Genomic DNA, 20,083 nt, shown 5'->3' with positions numbered 1-20,083 from the left:
TCCTTCCTATCCAAAGAGAACATGTGCCCTCTTGTCAACTACTCACCTGGACGTCTGGGCTGTGATTGAGCAGATCCAGGTATGGAGCGAGCGCGTAGGTGTCTGGCTCTGCAGAAAAGCAGTGCCTCCGCCTGTGCTTCATGTACACAGCTCTGGTGTTGACGGTGCACCAAGCCCACAGGAGGGCACTGTAGCTAAAGATGCTCTCAACAGTCTCAGAAAATAGAGGCTGCAGGGAAGAGAAAAAGTCTCTGGAGGAAGTAAAGAACTCCTGCACGTGGGTTCTCTGCTCTCTGGCCTTTGTTTTCAATGGTTTGGGAAGAAGATTCACCACTTCCGGCTCCAAACAAACAGGGCAGGTATAGGCCTTCGGTAAAATCTCCAGGTAAGGCTTCCAGGGAGACCGGTCCCCAGCATGCTTTTCTGAAACCAAAAAGGTGCACAGAGCCAGCAGAGGAGACGGAGGAGGCTGCCACCTTTTAAAATTAAAAGCCAAATCACAGGAATTACTTTTATTCAAAATATGGAGTAAGCAACAGATATAGACATCCCAGTGGTTTGCTCTGCTCCCAGGGGTACTGTGGCCAAACTGTCAGTACCCTCCAAGTTTACTCAGTGCACCCAAGAGAGGGTCTTCCTTCCTCAAGGCTCTCCTCTGGAGCACACCCCAATACAAGTGCTCTGAACAGTCACACTGAGACAAGAACTGACTCACTAACCCGACTTTCAGCTTTGTTTGCAAGAGATTCCTTTTTGCAAAAAACCTCTTTGCTTCCAACTTAGTTCTCCAGTTTTAAAGCTTTTGCTGAAAGTCCACTCAGCAAAGTTATCCAAAGTTATCCAGTCATTTCACTGGGATAAGGATATAAAACTTGGTGGGGAAAAAAACTGGTGGGAAGAACCTCGACCTGTCCCTTCCAATACAGTAACCACTAGGTACACACAGCTATTTCAACTTTAATTATTTAAAATTAAAAATAATATTGAAAATTCAATTCCTCAGTCATGCAAGCGACATTTCAAGTGCTCAGTAGCCATATGTGGCTAGTGGCTACCACAATGGATAATACAGGGTGAAACATTTCTATCACTGCAGAAAATTCTATTGTAATATACTACCCTAGATGGAAAACAATATGTTCATTATATACTTGTTACAGTTCTAAAGCTTTTGTTCCTAAACTTACCCACTGTATTGCAAATTATACAATGCAGTATTTTTATGTTACCAATAAAAAGATCTCATGTTGCATGAAATGTATTTAGAAAAGTTTTCATTAACCCTTCAAAGTCCATATTCCTATATTACCATACATTCTACTCAAAATTTCAGAATGACACAGAAGATGTTAATAAAAACAGGATCCTTGCCTCTACTCAGGCCAATCAAGATATATCAGCCCTCTTACAAAAATATGTCAGGGGGGCAAAAAGTCCAGAACTTACCCTGGGTTAAGAAACAATACAATCTTCCAACTCTCCTAAGTTAGAAACTCCTTCTGAGGATCTCACCCACTCCATCCTCAGAAAGTCCCCCAAAACAAAGGCCCAATATAACACAAGCCAGAAAATAGTTCTCAACTCCCATGCTGGCCTCCTCTCTTCTATGCTAAACAAAACTAACTCTTTCATAATGTCAACAGCTCTTCAGAGCTAAAGGAGAATTCAAATAAGCACAATGAGGGTCAAAATAAAAGGGAAGTAACTGACATCTGTCAAGATCTACTACAATGGAGAACAGGCTGCTGTGAGTCAAGGCACTCAGCTGTCATCTACATCTGTTATCCCATTTAATCTTCATTTTCTAGTAAGTGATAGATCAGGATTCAAACTCACATCCCAGGCAGCCTATCAAAAACCTTAAAAATGCAGTTTACAATGAATTAAGCACCAACTTCATACAACAGGTAAACCTTTCGAATCATTTCAGATATTTATTAGCTATGCAAAGAGACTGCATCCTAACAAACTATGCCTTAGATAACATATTTCAATGATAGACTTTAAAGGAGAATCACTTGCACCAGATGAGCATGTGTGTGGTCACTTACTTAGCAATGTACGCCCCTAAGTAGCTTCTGATCACTGTGTCCGTGGTGAGCAGGCAACTCTCAGGCAATGAAATAATCAGCTGTCCCTCCTTCCCCAAAAGAAAATAAAGTTTAGAACACCCATGCTTTGGAAAGGACCTGTGAGTGTAAGTCTTTCAAAGTCCTCGATTCCACAATCATCTACTGAGAACCCAGGATACCCCAACCAGAAACCACCAAACAGCCCACCAACAGACCGGTTCCCAAGTCCCTGAGTCAGCAGATGCAGGCAAGACTGCTCCAGAGCCAGGCACAACCTCAACAACAATTAAAGGTTAATTATGTGACTGACACCCACCACCAGCCAATCCTTCACCAGAAAAGAATGCAGAAACACTTTGACAACTCAAAATCGTTTCTTCACTTTCTTATGCCAGGAAATAGTGCTACCTACAGGAAACAGGCAGAAAACACCCAAAAAAATTCTATTTGGTGAAATCCACGTGTCCAGTCAGTGGCCTACTCTATGTATAACCTGCGTCAACTAGCTAGAGTAACGGCAGCCCACCTAGCACAAGGGTATCATTTTACCACCTGCAAAAGTATAGTTTTCAGTTCCCCCCACCAAAATAGAAACATAGAAAGAAAAATTAAGATGTCAAGTAACAGATACCAGAAACATATGTAAGATTCTGCTTTTGTTATAAGTGGCATCTAAGTTGGTTAAAAATCTCAGCAAAAGTCTTCTGGGCTCAGTTTCTGGTTTCCTCATCTATAAATCCAGATTAAGCTGGATGATCACTATAGTTCCATCCTGCTCTGACATCCCTTGACGTTCTGATTTTGAAAAAACTCACTTAATAAAATGTTCTGTATCTTGATTGGGGTAAATCTCTTCATCATCAAAACTCATCAAACTGGACACTTTGTCCAGTGCATTTACTGTGCATTTACTACGTGTAAAATATGTCTCAATTTTCATAAAGTTTAACAAAAAAGCCACATTTAAAGGTACATGTAAAGCAACTGCCAATTACCATTTCTTGATCTAAACAAAACTACCTATAGTTACCGCTGTATACATAACAGGTATATTTTTCCTCCCCAAATTCTGCTATGGAATGAAGTCAATTATATCTCCCCTCAAAAAATAAAAATATTGCAGAAAAACGTGAACGTACTTAATACTATTGAGCTGTGCACTTAAAAATGATTAAGATGGTAAATTTTATGTTATGTATATTTTACCACAATGAAAAATATTTAAACAATAAAAATAGTATAATAGAATCACAACATTAAAAGCTACCATGCTTTAGACTAAACAAATGTACACAGTTGGGTTTTATATAAATCAAATTAAGGAATTAAAATAATTTTTAAATAATTAAAAATAAATTGAGGTATTAATTTCTAGCTTTACAGAAAATTGTGCATTAGATGCACTTTAAACAGCATGGAAAGAACTAAAATGAACCTTGGAGATCATGTGTGTCATTCACCTCCTCGTTTTCCAGGTGAAGACATAGAAGCCGAGGGTGAGGAGCCTTGCTCCAGGCGCCACAGCAAGCTGAAGACAATCCTGGGACAGGCTCCAAGGCCTCCTCCCTCTGCTTGCTCAGCCTCTACTTACTATGCTATGCACAGCCTCTCAGATAGGAGCAGCTCCCTCCCCTGGCACACTTAAAATATGATCTGATTTATAAAATTTTGCAGCAGAGACTGCTAGTTGCCTACCCCAACATGCCTTCTCTCCTCCTCCTCACTAACCTAATCCTATCTGGAGGGCACTGTGCCAGGGAAAGGGTGACACACCTCACCTCCCTCACAGCTAGCTAGGGCCATGTACCTGGTCGCTGGCAGAAAGAATGGGGCTGGAAATTCCTTGACAGTAGGAAGTCTGCCCTTCCTCACCCCCTTGCTCCATCCTGTTGCTCAAGCTCCAGGAGCTACACCCTGGATCTGAGGGTGTAGGGCTCCCTCTAAGGATGTGGATAGAGAGCTGGAAGGAGTCTGGGCCTCTGAAGGCCATGGGGCCACCATACCAGCCAGCTCTGCCTATCCAAGTTGGTTTACGTGACAGCAAAATAAACTTATGCTCTGTTTAAGCATTGTTACTTTGGGTTTGTCTCTTCAAATGCAGCAAACTTAATCCTAACAGACAGAACTGTATTCAAACATATCCACTAGGTAAGAAATGCCTGTATGTCTGAAATATTTTTAGTTCACTTGAGTTGAACCACAAAAACAAAGCAGCAAAATCTACATGGGGTTTCAAGGATAGGAGAGCTCTCACCTGCAGGGATGTTTTGCTCATCAGCCCTCTTCCAGTACCTAGGAACACAAAGATAGGAAAAGGGTAAATCCTGCTGTGTCTTCAAGGTCTTAGAGAGCCCATTTTGAATAAAGATGTGAACGCACTGGAAAAGTCCACAAAGCTGAAGGTGAGTGTCTCACATCCTTTGACTCCCAGGGGAAACAGAGGGTCAAGAAGCTATTCTGGAAAATGTCCTGACTTGCTTTGGGGTTTATAATCCTTGAAGGGCAAAGTAAGCTTCAGAGTCGAGACCTAAAGATCATCAATTTTATACAGATCTGCTGCCGGGTCTCTTACAAGACCTTTTAAGCTGTATTCTCTCCCTTGGGGCCTATCAGCTGGGGTCGGAGGGGCTACTCCTAATGCCCACCCACCCTCAGAGGCTGGATCCTCAGGCCACTTTTATCCATTACCAGACCCAGCTTTCCCCAGTAATGATCTTGGAAGCACTCTGACTGGCTGACCAGTAAAGCTTACACAGGTCCCACAAAGCCTGAAGACTACACTCTCCCCTCCCCGACCAGGCAACCCATTAGAGATGTGCTCTCCTTGAAGAATGAGCTTGGCGGGGTAGATCCAGGGCCAGCTGCTCCCTGTAAGCCAAGGCCTTGACCAGAGCACAGTCACAACAGTAACTTCCCCAGCTGCACTGTCACCACCACCAACATCCAGAAGTTTACCGCTGCATGCCCAAGACTTTCCTCCAGCAACACAGTCAGATGACTGTGTTCTGGCAGGCGTAGGTACAATATGACCTATAATCATTATACAGGGTCTAGAGTATTCATTCTTTCAAATTCATAGTTCTTGAGCTTTTTTCTCTCAGCTAGACAGGATATAATTCAGCAAAGGTCAATTCCTGCGGGACTAATGGGAGCTCCTTGTTCAGGGAGGGAATTCCTGCCTTGAGTCCTGAATCAGGTGTCCGGCAAGTTTGATTTGATGAGTCCTAACTCACCTCCCCGCCCAGAAGCATACCGTCTGCCCAGGCACACAGTTTTGGTTTTAAGAACTTAGTTCATTCTTCTGTGTCCCACGATCAAGTTAATCATCCCTGTGGGCCAGAACCCTTCCTGGAATCAATTACTAATGGGAGGGTTTTTTCTATGGGGTCATCCTTTAAAAGACTCATGCTAATTTAAGTGGAAATTTCTCTCCAAACATATATATGAACAGAACTTGGCATATAGAATAAATCTGGAAGATACTTTACCTATATTTCTACAATACAGTGTTCAATATCACAAAACAGATCATGGTAACCTGGACTTACTATCATTTTATACCAGACAGATTAGGCAAGGTAGGAAGTGGCCATTAGGATCACAAAAGGAAAGCTTATCACAGACTTCTCACTGCCATAAAATTTCTACTATCATATCCACCACGGAGGCCCAGATTTGGCCAGTGTTTTTGATGGTAAAAAGGAAATACTGGTGTCAGTTCCCAAAGCATGAATCAGGTGAGAGTCTAAAGGCTGAATTCTGCTTACAACCTAGGAGCCATGCCTTGCCCCTCCACTAAGATTAATTCCCCCAAATTTTGTTCCCTCCTATCACACACTGATTAAGAGCTAAAGACATATAAAGCACTCAGGGAAGCTGTTATGGACTGAATGTTTATGTTCCTCCAAATTCATGTGTTGAAATCCTAACCCCCAATGTGTTGGCATCAGGAGGTGGGGCCTTTGCTAAGTGATTAGGTCATAAGGGGGGAGCCCTCACAAATGGGATTTAGTGCCCTTATAAGAAGAGATGAGAGAGCTTGCTCCAGCTCCCTGCTCTCCACCATGTGAGAACACAAGGAGCAGATGGCAATTTGCAAACCAGGAATCAGTGCTCACTAGACACCAAATCTGCCCGAACCACGATCCTGGACTTCCCAGCCTCCAGAACTGTGAAAAATAACTTGTTGTTTAAGCCAACCAGTCTATGGTAATTTGTTATAGCAGCTGAGCTGATTAAGACAGAAGGTTCCTTACCCCCAGAACTGTAAGAAGTGGGCTCTGATCACTGCCAGCCCATTTTGTTCTAGTTCCTACATGGCCATGAATCTGGAGGTGGGCCAAGGGAGAGTTCTTCCCACTTTAAAAAACGGTAACTCTTCACTGCTCCACATTATAGACAGATAACTTAGTTCCAGGCATTCCGTTTAAACCATATGCCAATTCCTGCTTGATAAGTTTAAACCTATCCTTCTCAGGACAAAGGACACTGAGGAGTAGGCCAGCCTTAGCACAGTGAGTCCACTCCTGATATTGTTTTCTCTTGATCATCTCATGAAGAACTCCACCCAGTAAAATCTAAGAGAATGGGGGCCAGCCCCGTGGCTTAGTGGTTAAGTGCGCGCGCTCGGCTACTGGCGGCCCAGGTCCAGATCCCGGGCACGCATCACCACACCACTTGCCCGGCCGTGCTGAAGCGGCGTCCCACATACAGCAACTAGAAGGATGTGCAACTATGACATACAACTATCTACTGGGGCTTTGGGGAGAAAAAGCGAAAAAAAAAGGAGGAGGATTGGCAACAGATGTTAGCTCAGGGCCGGTCTTCCTCAGCAAAAAGAGGGGGATTGGCGTGGATGTTAGCTCAGGGCTGATCTTCCTCACACACACACACACAAAAAATCTAAGAGAATGGCTTTTACTGATTGTTCCTTGACACACAAAAACAGAAGGTTAAACATTCTGTTCAAGGCTGACAATTATGGTTCACCAACATAAAGTAGGAGGAACCATAATAGAAAATGGCTCAAATCAAGTATTTTAGCCCAAAGTCGTCATGTGTAACTGATGCATAGGAAACAACTTTACACATATCACTTCACTTGGCCAGGGGCACATGTGGTAAATCGTTTATCTTGGGTGATGTACAAGGAAGTTAATTTGCTCAAAGTGAAACTACCCAATGGGTACTTGAATTATCATTTTAATGGCCAAGGGAAGCATTCAGAGGCATATGATTTAATTTTTCTATAAGGTAAAAATGCCTGCGCCTGCCTATGAAGTAGAACTTCAAGGCCCTAATCACACACTGTCTCTGTGCTACAACAGGCCCAAAATCCTTTTGAAGAGCATCTTGGTCCTCCCCTTGGTTACCTCCAGCCCACTTCTGGACAGAGCTGTGTGGCCCTGTATGCAGTCACATACCCATAGCAAGCTATCCAACTTGTATGAGAGAATGTTCCAGAAGAGAATGCTAATCCAAACTCCAAGACAACATCTTCAATTTCCAGAAAAGAATGTTAATCTAACCTCCACAACAAGCTCCTCAACTTCCAGAAGAGAATGTTAATCCACCTCTGCCGAGATGACTGTTGACTCTCGGCCATTAGAGGGCTCCTCCTCCAACACTTGGGAAGCACAGCCAGACCAGCTGAGGGAGCAGTATTTGCTGAGGCCTCTCTAACGACTCCTCTCCTCCAGCCACACCACCAGAGAACAAGAGCCTCCACTGGTTGTTTGGAACCTCCTTCCTCTTAGAAAACGATTTTGACTCACCTGACCTATGGGATAATCCCATCAGCCTGCATGGTTTGAAAAATCCCAGGAAACCACTGTAGTATGTTGATGAGGACACCAGTCACCACCTACATAAATGTGTTCCCTATGAGGACCCAGTGATGACACTTCCCTCAGGACTGAGTTCCAGGAATACCTGCACTTCTGCTGACAAATACTTTAGTTTTATTCACAGGACATTAAGATTCAGGTAACTGATCATATCAGTTGTCTGGGCTATGGGAAGATGACTGAAATTTGTGGCTCACGTCTGACAGGTATACAACAAGATTTTATAATAATCCTGGCTTTTATGTATTATCCTTATCCCTGCCTTCATCTTATTTTTCTATTCTCATTTCCTTTTTTTAATTTAATTTTATTTCACCATTTTGGAATTTCTCCCCATAAGCCACTTTAATTTATTTTTGTTGTTTTTTTTTTGTTTGTTTTGTGAGGAAGATCGGCCCTGAGCTAACATCTGCCAATCCTCCTCTTTTTGCTAAGGAAGACTGGCCATGGACTAACATCCATGCCCATCTTCCTCCACTTTATATGGGACGCCGCCACAGCATGGCTTGACAAGTGGTGCGTCGGTGTGCGCCCAGGATCCGAACGGGCAAACCCCGGGCCGCCGCAGCGGAGCACGCACACTTAACCGCTTGCGCCACCAGGCCAGCCTTAATTTATTTTTGGAACAAAGTAAAATACAAATAAACATTATAGCTCCAAGGCAGGAAGCCTGACACACAATAAAAGATGTGCTCCCATAGAGAACACAGCTCACCTGCAAGAATCACTCCTGCTTTCCTGTCACCTGTGCCCACATGTCTCTCATGTGAGAAAGGTCATGAGGGTTGAATGCCAGACCTTACCTGGAAAACGAGCAGGTGTTAAGTTTGTATCTTCAAACTTCCTATCTCTCAGCCATTTCTTCAGCTCTATAAATGCCGGCTTGTGGCTCTCATTCACTAATCAATGAAAAGAAAAAATAGTGATTAAAATCACCATATAGGGGCCGACCCAGTAGCATAGCGGTTAAGTGTGCACACTCCGCTTCGGCAGCCAGGGATTCGCAGGTTCAGATCCCGGGCGCGCACCAATGCACCGCTTATCAAGCCACGCTGTGGCGGCATCCCATATAAAGTAGAGGAAGATGGGCACAGATGTTAGCTCAGGGACAATTTTCCTCAGCAAAAAAAGAGGAGGATTGGCATCGGATGTTAGTTCAGGGCTAATCTTCCTCAGCAAAAAAACAGGAGATTGGCATCAGATGATAGCTCAGGGCTAATCTTCCTCACAGGAAAAAAAAAAAAATCACCATACAATCAGATCACCATTTACAAAGAAAATCTCTGATGAACTGTCTCAGTGTTCAGAAACAATTCAGACAGTATTATCGCAAAAGGGAATAAATTTTAAAACAAACAAATAACGTAAACTGATAAAAACCATACAAGCCTCTCAAAGATGCAGGAAAAGCATTTGATAAAATCTAACATTCATTCCTGACAAATACTCTCAGCAAACAAGGATAGAAGGGAACTTCCTCAACCTGACAAAGAATATCTAACAAAAAATCTACTGCTGACACACCTAATAATGAACAACGGAGTGCTTTCCTCCTAAGATCAGGAAAAAGACAAGGAGGTCTATTCTCCCCACTTCCATTCAACACTGTTCTGGTAGTTCTAGGCAGAGCAATAAAGAAAGAAAAATAAACAAAAGGATCTATTTGGGTTGAATTGTATACCTCAAAATTTGTGTGCTGAAGTCCTAATCTCCAGTACCTCAGAATATGACCTTATTTAGAGACAGGGTCTTATGATGAGAAAACAGCTATTTTGAGTTGCTGCCTAGGCATTTTCCAGTATGACAACCCTGCTCACAACCAGAGTCTGGATATTCAGGGAAGGGCCTGAGCTTAGGGTTCCCAACAAAGTTCCAGCATTGCTTTTCCTGGGGCACCTTTTAAAACAACCACTTTGAATTGAGCCTGCAAAAAGTTAGTGACTACCCCAAACACCTTATAAATAACAGGTGCTTGCTACACTGCTCTCTAGCTCCTGCTCACCTGTGACCTGGGTTGGAGGACGGGCCCTCTAAAGCCCCATTCCCACTTCCAGGATCGTAAGTAATAAATCTTATGACTTTACTTCCTTTGTATGAGACTACTGAAACTGTGCCTTCAATCAAAAGGGCCCTGGGGTTTTCACTTCCCCAAAGTGGGAATTCAAATGCTGAGGGAGCCACCTGCTGACCCCATGTGAGTGGCTTGTGCCTCCTCATTCAGCAGGTCATAATCTGCATATTCTTAACTTAACACACCAGCTATGGGCCTTCCAACACAGCTCTTTACAGAGGAAATCAAGTTAAAATGAGGTCATTAGGGTGGGCCCTGATCCAATATGACTGGTATCCTTATAAAAAGGGAAAATTTGGACAGACATGCATAGAGGGAAGACACTAGAAGAGACACAGGGAAAAGACAGCCATCTACAAGAAGAGAGGCCTGGATCCTTCCCTCATAACCCACAATCCTGCTGACACCTTGATTTTGGACTTCTAGCCTCCAGAACTGTGAGACAGGGAAATTTACAGCTGTAAATGCCTACATGAAAAAAGATGACTCAATTAAAAAACAGGCAAAGGACTTGAATAGGAATTTCTCCAAAGATGATCTACAAATGCTGAATGAGCATATACAAACAAGTTCAACACCACTAATCATTAGAGAAACCCAAATCAAAACTGCAGTGGGTATTGTCTCACACCCATGAGGATGGCTACTATCAAAAAAACGGAAACCAAAAAGTGTTGGCAAGGATGTGGAAATATTAGATGGAACTCTTGTGCACTGTTGGTGGGAATGAGAAATGGTACAGCCACTGACGAAAAAGAGCATGTCTATTCCTCAAAAAATTAAAAATATAATTATCATATGATCCAGCAATTACAATTCTGGATGTACATTCAGAAAAGAAAGCAGGGCCTTGAAGAGATATTTGTCCACCCATGTTCCTAGCAGCATTATTCACAATAGCCAAGAGGTGAAAGTAACCTAAATATCCATCAACGGATGACGGGATAAAGACAATGTGATATATATGTAGATACAAAGGAATATTACTCAGCCTTAAACAGAAAGGATTTTCTGACGGGTATTACATGAATGAACCTTGAGTGCATTATGCCAACTGAAATAAGCCAGTTACAAAAAAACAAATACTGTACAATTCCACCTATATGAGTTATCTAGATGGTCAAGTTCATGGAAAGAGAAAGTAGAATGGTGGTTACTAGGGGCTGGGGGAGAGAAGGTAATAAGAAGTTATTATATAATGGGTACAGAACTCCAGTTTTACAAGATGAAAAGAGTTTTGGAGATTGGCTGCACAAAAATGTCAATGTGCATAACACTACTAAAATATACTTAAAATGGTCAATTTCACATTACATGTATTTTACCACAACTAAAAATAAAAATTTTTCAAAAATCTGAAATCAATAACCTAAATAAATGGAGAGATATACTTTGTTTACAGTTTGGAAGTTTCAATATTGTTAAGATGTCAAATTCTCCCCAAAATGATATATAGATTCAACACAACCCTAATCAAAATTCAAGCAGGCTTTTTTGTAGAAATTGACAAAATGATTCTAAAATTCCTATGGAAATGCAAAGGATCTGGAATAGCCAAAACCATTTTGAAATACGGATTTTAAAACTTATTATAAAGATACAGTAACCAAGATTGTGTGATACTGTCATAAAGACAACAAAGAGATGAATGAACAGAACACAAATTCCAAAAATGGACTCACACATATATGGATCACTGATTTTTCACAAAGGTACAAAGGCAATTCAGAAGAGAAAGGACAGTTTTTTCATAAATGTTGCTTGAAGAATTGGATCTCCATAAGCAAATGAAATGAATTTACTCATACCTTGCACCATATATAAAAATTAACTCAAATTGATCATAGACTTAAATATAAAGCCTAAAACCATAAGACTTCTAGAAGAAAACATAGGAGAAAATCTTTGAGACCCTGGGTTAGGAAGATTTCTTAGGTATAACACCAAAAGGAAAATCCACAAAACAACAAATTGATAAACTGGACTTTTATCAAATTTTAAATTTTACTCTTCGAAAGACATTGTTAAGAGAACGGAAAAAAAAGCCATAGAATGATTGAAAATATTTGCAAATCACACATCTCATACAGGACTTGAATCCCGAAAATCCAAAGCACTCTTAGTAGTCAACAAAAAGAACCCAACCTAATAAAAACAAGAGTGAAAGATCTAAACAGTTAACCAAAGAATGCCTATATAAATGGAAAATAAGCACACTAGTCATTAGAAAAATGCAAATCAAGACCACAGTAACATAGCACTTCACACCCCCCTGGATGGCTATAAACAAAAAGACAGACAATAACAAGTGTTGGCAAGAATGTGGAGCAACTGGAACTCTCATAAACTGCTGGTAGGAATGTAAGATCATACAACTACTTTGAAAAACTGTTTGGCAGTGTCTTTAATAATGAAACCTACACCTACCATATAAGCCAGTCATTCTACTCCGAGGTATTTACCCAAGAGAAAAGAAATCACGTGTCCGTGCAAAGACTTGTACACAAATGTTCGTAACAGCTTTATCTGTAGCAGGCAATAAATGAAGACAACCCAAACGTCCACCAACATGATAAACAAATCATGGAATACAGTCAGCAATAAAAAAGAATGAACTATTGATACACACAGCACCAAAGAATTATCCCAAAATAATTATGCTGAGTAAAAGTAAAGTAAAAAAAATTTTAAAAATCCACTCTATCATTTTATAAAACTATAAAATGCAAACAAACTGATAGTGACAGAAAGTAGATCACTGGTTGCCTGAGGATGGGGGGAGGGAAAAGGGGCAAAAGAAAAGGATTACAAAGGAAAGCAAGGACACTCCTGGAGTGATGGACATGTTCATTATCTTGACTGTGGTGATGGTTTCCCGTGTGCATACATATGTCAAAATCTATGAAATTATACACATTAATATGTGACATTCATTGTATATCAATTATACTGCAATAAAACTGTTTTTTTTAACAACATGATCTAAGATAAAATGCTCCCAAAATATGTTATCACAATCTAGAGAATAGATTTTACAGTAAGAGTATTTAATCAGTGAGCATTTAATGAGCAACTATTACACACACAGCACTATGTTACCACTGTAGGGAATGCTCAACAAGTTCTTCACCTTCAAAAAGTTGACATTTTAGTTGGGAAACAAGACTTCCATGAAAAACAACCAGAAAACCAGTAGATCCTTATGAATAATACCCAATAGGCAAGATAACAAAGGGTGACATTAGTGAGAATTGGAAATGGCATTACCAAAAATATAATCTCAGCTCAGTCTTGAAGGTTAGAGAGAAACAAAACAAGTAAGAAGGAAAACAGATGTTCTAGGCTGAGGACGGATTAAGAGGAAGAGGTGGAAGGGTGTGGAGCACACTCGGGGAACCGTGAGTAAGAACAGACTTCCATGGGCCGGCCCCGTGGCATAGCGGTTGAGTGCGCGCGCTCCGCTGCTGGCGGCCCGGGTTCGGATCCCGGGTGCGCACCGGCGCACCGCTTCTCCGGCCATGCTGAGGCCACGTCCCACATACAGCAACTAGAAGGATGTGCAGCTATGACATACAACCATCTACCGGGCCTTTGGGGGGGAAAATAAATAAATAAATAAAATCTTTAAAAAAAAAAAAAAAAAGAACAGACTTCCAATACGTGGAGGGGCAGGACGGAGCCACCTACAAAGGGAGCTGATGTCACACAGGAGGAGTTCAGATATCACACAAAAGGGAATGAGGAGGCTGGAGGCTCCTAACCAAAAAAGCCACGTGGAAACAGTCCCTTAGGAAAGTCAACAAATGGAACAACAGGGAAGGAAGAAAAACAAGGGTGTAGGTAAACCAGCAAAGAGCCACCGGAAATCATCTACAGGCAGAACGGAGAAGTTCACCTAAGGCCAGGTGAGATTTAGCAGGACACTGGCGATGGAAGGCAAAGAAGGATAAAGAGTCAAAGATCACCTCAGAAGATGCTGACACACTTGAGGTCCACTAGGAGGAGTGGTTAAATTTTTATCAAAAATAACGACATTTATGTAGTCCTTTCCAGTTGGCCAAGTACTTTCACTTACGTATCTCGCTCAGACTGGGTTACGCTGAACTCGAAATGACGAATTTACATCCACACACTGATTATCTTATAGATAGCGAGAGGTCAGGAGAGAGGTCAGGACCAGAATCAAAAACCTACAAGTCATCCCCAGAGAAGACAAAGCTGAAGCAAGGAGAGCTGCATTTATATTCCCAAAAGAGTTTAAAAGAATGTAATGGCACTATTAAAAGAGTATTCTTGGGGCCGGCCCCGTGGCTTAGTGGTTAAGTGCGCGCGCTCCGCTACTGGCAGCCCGGGTTCAGAGGCCGGGCGCGCACAGACGCACCGCTTGTCCGGCCACACTGAGGCCGCGTCCCACAAACAGCAACTAGAAGGATGTGCAACTATGACATACAACTATCTACTGGGGCTTTGGGGAAGAAAAAGGAGGAGGATTGGCAATAAATGTTAGCTCAGAGCCGGTCTTCCTCAGCAAAAAGAGGAGGATTGGCATGGATGTTAGCTCAGGGCTGATCTCCCTCATAAAAAAAAAAAAAGAGTATTCTTTAAGAAACATTCTTTTTGAACATTGCCCATGTGCCTTTGAGAAAAGCTACGTGTATCTGTTAATTCCAATCAACAACGGATTCCTTTTTTCATCACTGGCACGAAAAGATCTAAACTGTACCTCCTCTTGATTCAGAACTTCTGAAGAGTTTCCGTCTTCTGATCCGGCTGGTTCTGCCTCTTCCCTTCCTCATACTAAAACTGCAGTTTCTGTTTAGGTGCTCAAACTAAAATAAAAAGCATTTTCTTTGGCTTTCTTTCCAGTTGTACGATAATCATTCATCTTTGTACCTATAACAATACAAATATACAGACACATATTATTTGGTAAACCATTTCTCTAACATGTTTTTGTATACAAAACCTTTACACTGTGAGCTAAATCATGTTCCCGTGTGCAGTAATGGAATGCCCATTATATCGTTGCCTCTAAAACAGTTTTATCTTGATGTCCTCCTAAATGCTGATTGATTAATCATGGAAACCCTCATAACTGATTTCATACCCGTGTACTTTAGTGACTTACACATCTCAATTCTAATAAACATTTACTAAGCACCAATCTAACTACACTTGGAATGAACAGTAGCCATGAAGCCACCATCAACTAGGAAGTCTTAGAGAAAAAAAAAGTCCTCTTTCAGTGTGAAGCAAATAACGGTTTGTTTTTAGAACCAGGATCCTGAAGTCAACATGATTAATTGGGAGTTTGCAACAGATTAGGAAGAGAATGAGAGCCAAGAAAGCAGACAAAACAAAGAAATGATCATAAAATCCAAAATGACTATTAGAGTTTCCACATGCTACTTCCTTGGAAGCATAAAAATGAAACCCATTAAATACCAATATGATACAGGCAACAGAGTGGAGTATTATGCAGCCATTCATAGGAAGAAGTTAAGTGCTAAGATGTAAAAATGTCCCAGATATAAGTGAAAAAATAAAGTTGCAGAACATCACAAATTCAATGATCCCTTTCGGGTTTGCTTCTGAGCATATTATATATGCTGATAACAGCAGACTTAAGGAAGGATGTTAAAAAATGTGCAAGGGAGGACGGCATTTACTATTACTTTTGTATCCTCCCGTGACTCATTTATGTAAGAGCACATAAATGACATAATGTGAATATTACTTATGTGCATTTATGTGCATTTTAACCTTAAAACTGTTTCTAAAATCTACTACTAAAAAATACCAGACAGGGGCCTGCCTGGTGGCACAGTAGTTAAGTGCGTGTGCTCGCTTCGGAGGCCCAGGGTTGGCAGGTTCGGATCCCGGGCGCACACCAACGCACCACTTGTCAAGCACCACTTGTCAAACCATGCTGTAGCAGTGTCCCATATAAAGTAGAGGAAGATGGGCACCGATGTTAGCCCAGCGCCAATCTTCCTCAGCAAAAAAGAGGAGGCTTGGCATCCGATGTTAGCTCAGGGCTGATCTTCCTCACAAAAAAGATAAATAAATAAATAAATAAATAAATAATACCGGACAGAAATGAATAACAAAACAAGAACTCCAGGCACTCCTAATACCCTCCTCCAGCTGCGGAAGGTTCACTGTGTCATCTACCCAAAGTTGGCAAGTCGGGTCCCAGGGCCCACCGCAGCTGTTCCCCTCTTGGTGCCCAGCGCTCCGGCCGCACATGGGCCGGCGACCCCCACGATGACCCCTGGCCCGGCTGCGCGCGGCCCCAGGTCCAGGGAGCCAGCTCTGCACGAGCGCCGGGTGACAGCACGGCTACCGGCACCCTCCTCGCGCCCAGTCCTCAGACTCAGACGTGAGGCCACCCTACTGTTCGACACTCGCCGCACCCCCCCCCCGCCCTGCCTTATTCCGGCGGATGAGCCTCAGGCCCCGGAGGATAACAAACTCACAGCCTTAGGCTCCCTCGCATCCCGCCCGCGCGCCTCCACGGCGGCTTCTTGGGTCAAAGACGCTACCTGAACGGCTTCCAGAGGATGGGGGATACCGTAGTGCGCAGTACAACACCAGGCCTGCTGGGAGTCTGCAATCTGCACTCAGTTCTCCTTTTTACACCAAAAAACTGAAACGTACGGAAAATTCCAAAATTACCCTGCTCCCGTTGCCCGGACAACCCCCGGGTTACCCTGCTTCCATGACCCCGGAAGTCCTTCCGGCCCATCCGGCGCTGGGCAGCGCCTCCAAGATGGCTGCGGCGGAGGGCGGGCCCACTGCAGGTGGAAAGCCAACACAGCGCCCCCCGTGAACACGAGTTAAAGAAGCGAACCGAAGCCATAGAGAGAGAGAGGCTGAGAGCCGTGAAGACCGCCTCGAGTCCTCGTCGTTAGTCGCCGGGCGGAGCCTCCTCTCCGCTACAGGCCGACGCCTCGTGGCGTGCGCATGCGCGTTGTTTCCCGGATGCGTCACTGACGCCCACCCCGGCGTGGGTGAAAACCCCCCCACTCCAGAGCCGGGTTAAGAAAATCCATTGGCACGCGGGCCAGGAGCCTGCGCTCTGAAGAGTCGGCCTGCGCGGTCTCCTTCCATGCTAGCGGAGAGGGACCTCTTAGGGCTCGCGTCTCCAGGCCCGGCCCTTAAAAGAGGCCCTCACCCAACCCGTGGTCCCGGACCTCCGCCTCGCCTTTGGGTCTAGCAGGCCTGACCGCCCCCTAGCGGGCAGCCTTTGCCTCGACCCTCCCCACCCGTCCGTCGGCCGGCTGGGGCCCGCCCTCGCCCCTTTGCTCTGCTAGGCCACCTCAATTCACTCTGTTTGGCTTAACTATCCCAGAACCAGCCCACAGATTTCCAAATCATTGATGTAAATACTGCTCCCTCCAGGAAACGGAGTTCAGTTTCTGTCCCACCCACCCCCACCTTGATTATGGGCTATAGTTAGTGACCTGCCTCCAATAAAGTATGGAAAGAGGGGAAAAGTGACTTTACAGTGGAGAAACCTGGCAAACACTGCCTCGGCCAGGTGATGAGGGTTAATGTCATCAGTGATGAATCTTGTTGATAGCCTGCCCCCTGGATATAAGAGGGGTACTTCACCTCTGCGATATTCTTCCCAGTTCTTCTTTGATAAAAACATCAGACAAACCCAAAAATACCTGACCAGTACTCTTAAAAGCTGTCAAAGGTCATGAAAACTGAGTAGACTTGGAGAATTTGTCATAAACCAGAGGAAAGTTAAGAACTATGTAATGTGGTATTCTGGAGGGAATCCTGGATTAGGAAAAGGATATTAGGGGAAAAACTAGTGAAATCCAAATGAAGCATGGAGCTCAGTTAATACTACTGTTCCCACATTGGTTTCTTAGTTGTGACAAATGTACCATCAGGGTGAGATGTTGATACTAGGGGACATATGATAAGGCGTATACAGGAATTCTTTGTACGACATTTGCAACTTTTCAATAAATCTATTCTAAAGTTAAAGGTTTATTCAAAAGAAAAAGCGGGGCTGGAAATACATGGTTCCACATTTGGACCTTTGATTCAGTGATGTCATCAAGGATCGAGGCTCTTTCTAATTTTCCACAATACCATGCTTAGGGAGTTGGCTTTTCACCTTTTAGTATGTTTCCTCCTGGTCTCAAGATAGTCATTGCAGCTCCAGGCATCACACTGTCACACAAAAGTATTCAAGGAAGAAAGGAAGTCAGGAAGAAAGGGGGCAGATAAAATAGGTATTTTCCTTTTATGAAGCAGGAAGATAATGTATACTCCCATTTTTAGATGGGAATTGACACAGAGTCTTTCCTGGACCAAACTCTACCAGGCTTTTCTGAGCCTTCTTCTCAACTAGGCCTCAACCTGGCCTATAAAATCTACAGACTCAGCACAAATGATGTCATTCACTGTCCTCCCCCCACATTAAAAGACTTAAACACTGACATAGTTTCTGATAGCTCAAGGCTGCAAGCCTACCAAGACCCTAGCCTCCTTAACATGTTCAAGGCTGCCGAAAGAATTTACTGTTTGTTCTAGCCCACATCTGACCATGGGCCCTTTACCCCCTTTCTTAGAGCATTTACTTAAAATTTGTGAACCTAGGGTTGGCCCGGTGGTATGGTGGTGAAGTTCCCATGCTCCACTTTGGCGGCCCAGGTTTTGTGGGTTCGGATCCCAGGCACGGACCTAGGCACCACTCATCAAGCCATGCTGTGGTGGAGTCCCATATACAAAACAGAGGAAGATTGGCACAGGTGTTAGCTCAGGGACAACCTTCCTCAAGCAAAAAGAGGAAGATTGGCAGCAGATATTGCTCAGAGGCAATCTTCCTCACCAAAAAAAAAAAAAAAAAAAATTTGTAAATCCTTCTTCTGTCCACTTGAGATAGATACATATCAGCTTGTTGGGGGAGAGGGAGAATCTCCCTCTGCCCTTTTCCTTAAGGTTCTTATGGCTGGCCAAATAATTAACAAGACAGGTTAGCAGGAGAAAATAATACCAAGTTTAATAACATGTATACATGGGAGAAAGCAGGGACACTGCATTTCTCTACACAATAGCAGAAATTCTCGTCTTAAATACCATGTTCAGCCAATGACAAAGGAGGATTTTGGGGGTGGGGGGAGTCAGTTACAGGAGATTACCACTAAAGCACAGTAAACAAGAGTAAGGTTATTATGCAGATTTAAGGCCTCACCTTCCACATTGATAAGCCTCTAGAAATGAGGCCATCCCTCCCCTTCCCAAAACAGTGAGGGAGATACCTTTACAAATGGAGATTTCCCCTATAAATGTAAATGTTTGTCTGGCAACTCGTTGCAGGGCCATCCAGAGAATGTGGCCAGAGAGACAGAACTTCCGATAAGATGGGCTTGTTGGTGCCTTTCCTATTGTAACATTTATACTACATTATCTTTACAGCCATCATGATAGAAGATCTGTTCCAGGAAGGAGCCACCATGTCAAATTCTTTAGGCAGTTAGTGGGGGAGGTCAAATGTCCCTCAGAGAAAACAATCAAGGTAAAGAGATATATTTTAGGATGGCCAAATCTTGATCTCCCACAAGCTACAACTCAGGAGTGTCTTTCTTAAGAATTTGAAAGCCATTCTTCTGAAATGTAATTTTCAGAAAGGATAAGGCTTCTGTCTCTCAATCTCTGTTTAGCAGTCACTGCTGGCCTATTGACATTTACGCTGACCATCCCCTTGTAATTTTTCACTTCCCTGACTGTACTCAAGCTCCTCTCTTCCACCTCCCTACTTCCTTACTCTTTCTTTAAATGCCCAGTCACCTCTGTACGGATCCAAGATGAGTTCCGTTCATTCAGGAGCCACTTCCCTATTGCAATAGTATACTGATTAAAATCTGCCCTTACCACTTGAGGATCCAACATTGTTTATCTTTGACAGAATTAAGTAAATTGCTTCCAGTTACATATCTACTTAGCAACTCAGCCACATTTAGATTCTGGGACTCAAAGTCCATGCTCTACCCCTAAGAAAGGCTTACTGAACATCTTAAGCATAAAAGGTAAGAAGAAAAGCCAGTGTCAAGTAGAGTTCTGTGAGGGTA

At 43.0% G+C, this 20,083-nt stretch overlaps 1 protein-coding gene across 8 annotated transcripts in view; it reads right to left on the bottom strand.

Moving 5' to 3' along the window:
* SETD4 (SET domain containing 4) overlaps positions 1-17,166 on the bottom strand; it is a 29,969-nt gene extending 12,803 nt beyond the window's left edge. For 4 of the 8 annotated variants that reach the window (XR_015548713.1, XM_087418115.1, XM_087418116.1 and 1 more), the window contains exons 1-6: positions 16,535-16,675; positions 14,713-14,882; positions 8,722-8,817; positions 4,327-4,364; positions 2,052-2,140; positions 47-476 (exon numbers count right to left, since the gene is read on the bottom strand). Coding sequence is in view for 7 of the 8 variants with exons in the window: in XM_087418115.1 (XP_087274241.1) it covers positions 47-476; positions 2,052-2,140; positions 4,327-4,364; positions 8,722-8,817; positions 14,713-14,785 (726 nt within the window). In the remaining variant the exon portion in view is untranslated. Of the gene's footprint in view, positions 1-46; positions 477-2,051; positions 2,141-4,326; positions 4,365-8,721; positions 8,818-14,712; positions 14,883-16,468 lie in introns of all 8 variants that reach the window. The other 4 variants (XM_087418117.1, XM_087418119.1, XM_087418118.1 and 1 more) reach the window with 4 other exon arrangements.
* Between the last annotated feature and the right edge of the window lie 2,917 nt (positions 17,167-20,083).

This window comes from Ceratotherium simum, chromosome 27, assembly GCF_057802395.1.
Source record: "Ceratotherium simum simum isolate JZ-2026a chromosome 27, ASM5780239v1, whole genome shotgun sequence".
Classification (NCBI taxonomy): Eukaryota; Metazoa; Chordata; class Mammalia; order Perissodactyla; family Rhinocerotidae; genus Ceratotherium; species Ceratotherium simum.
This window is presented reverse-complemented; position numbering and strand designations above follow the sequence as displayed.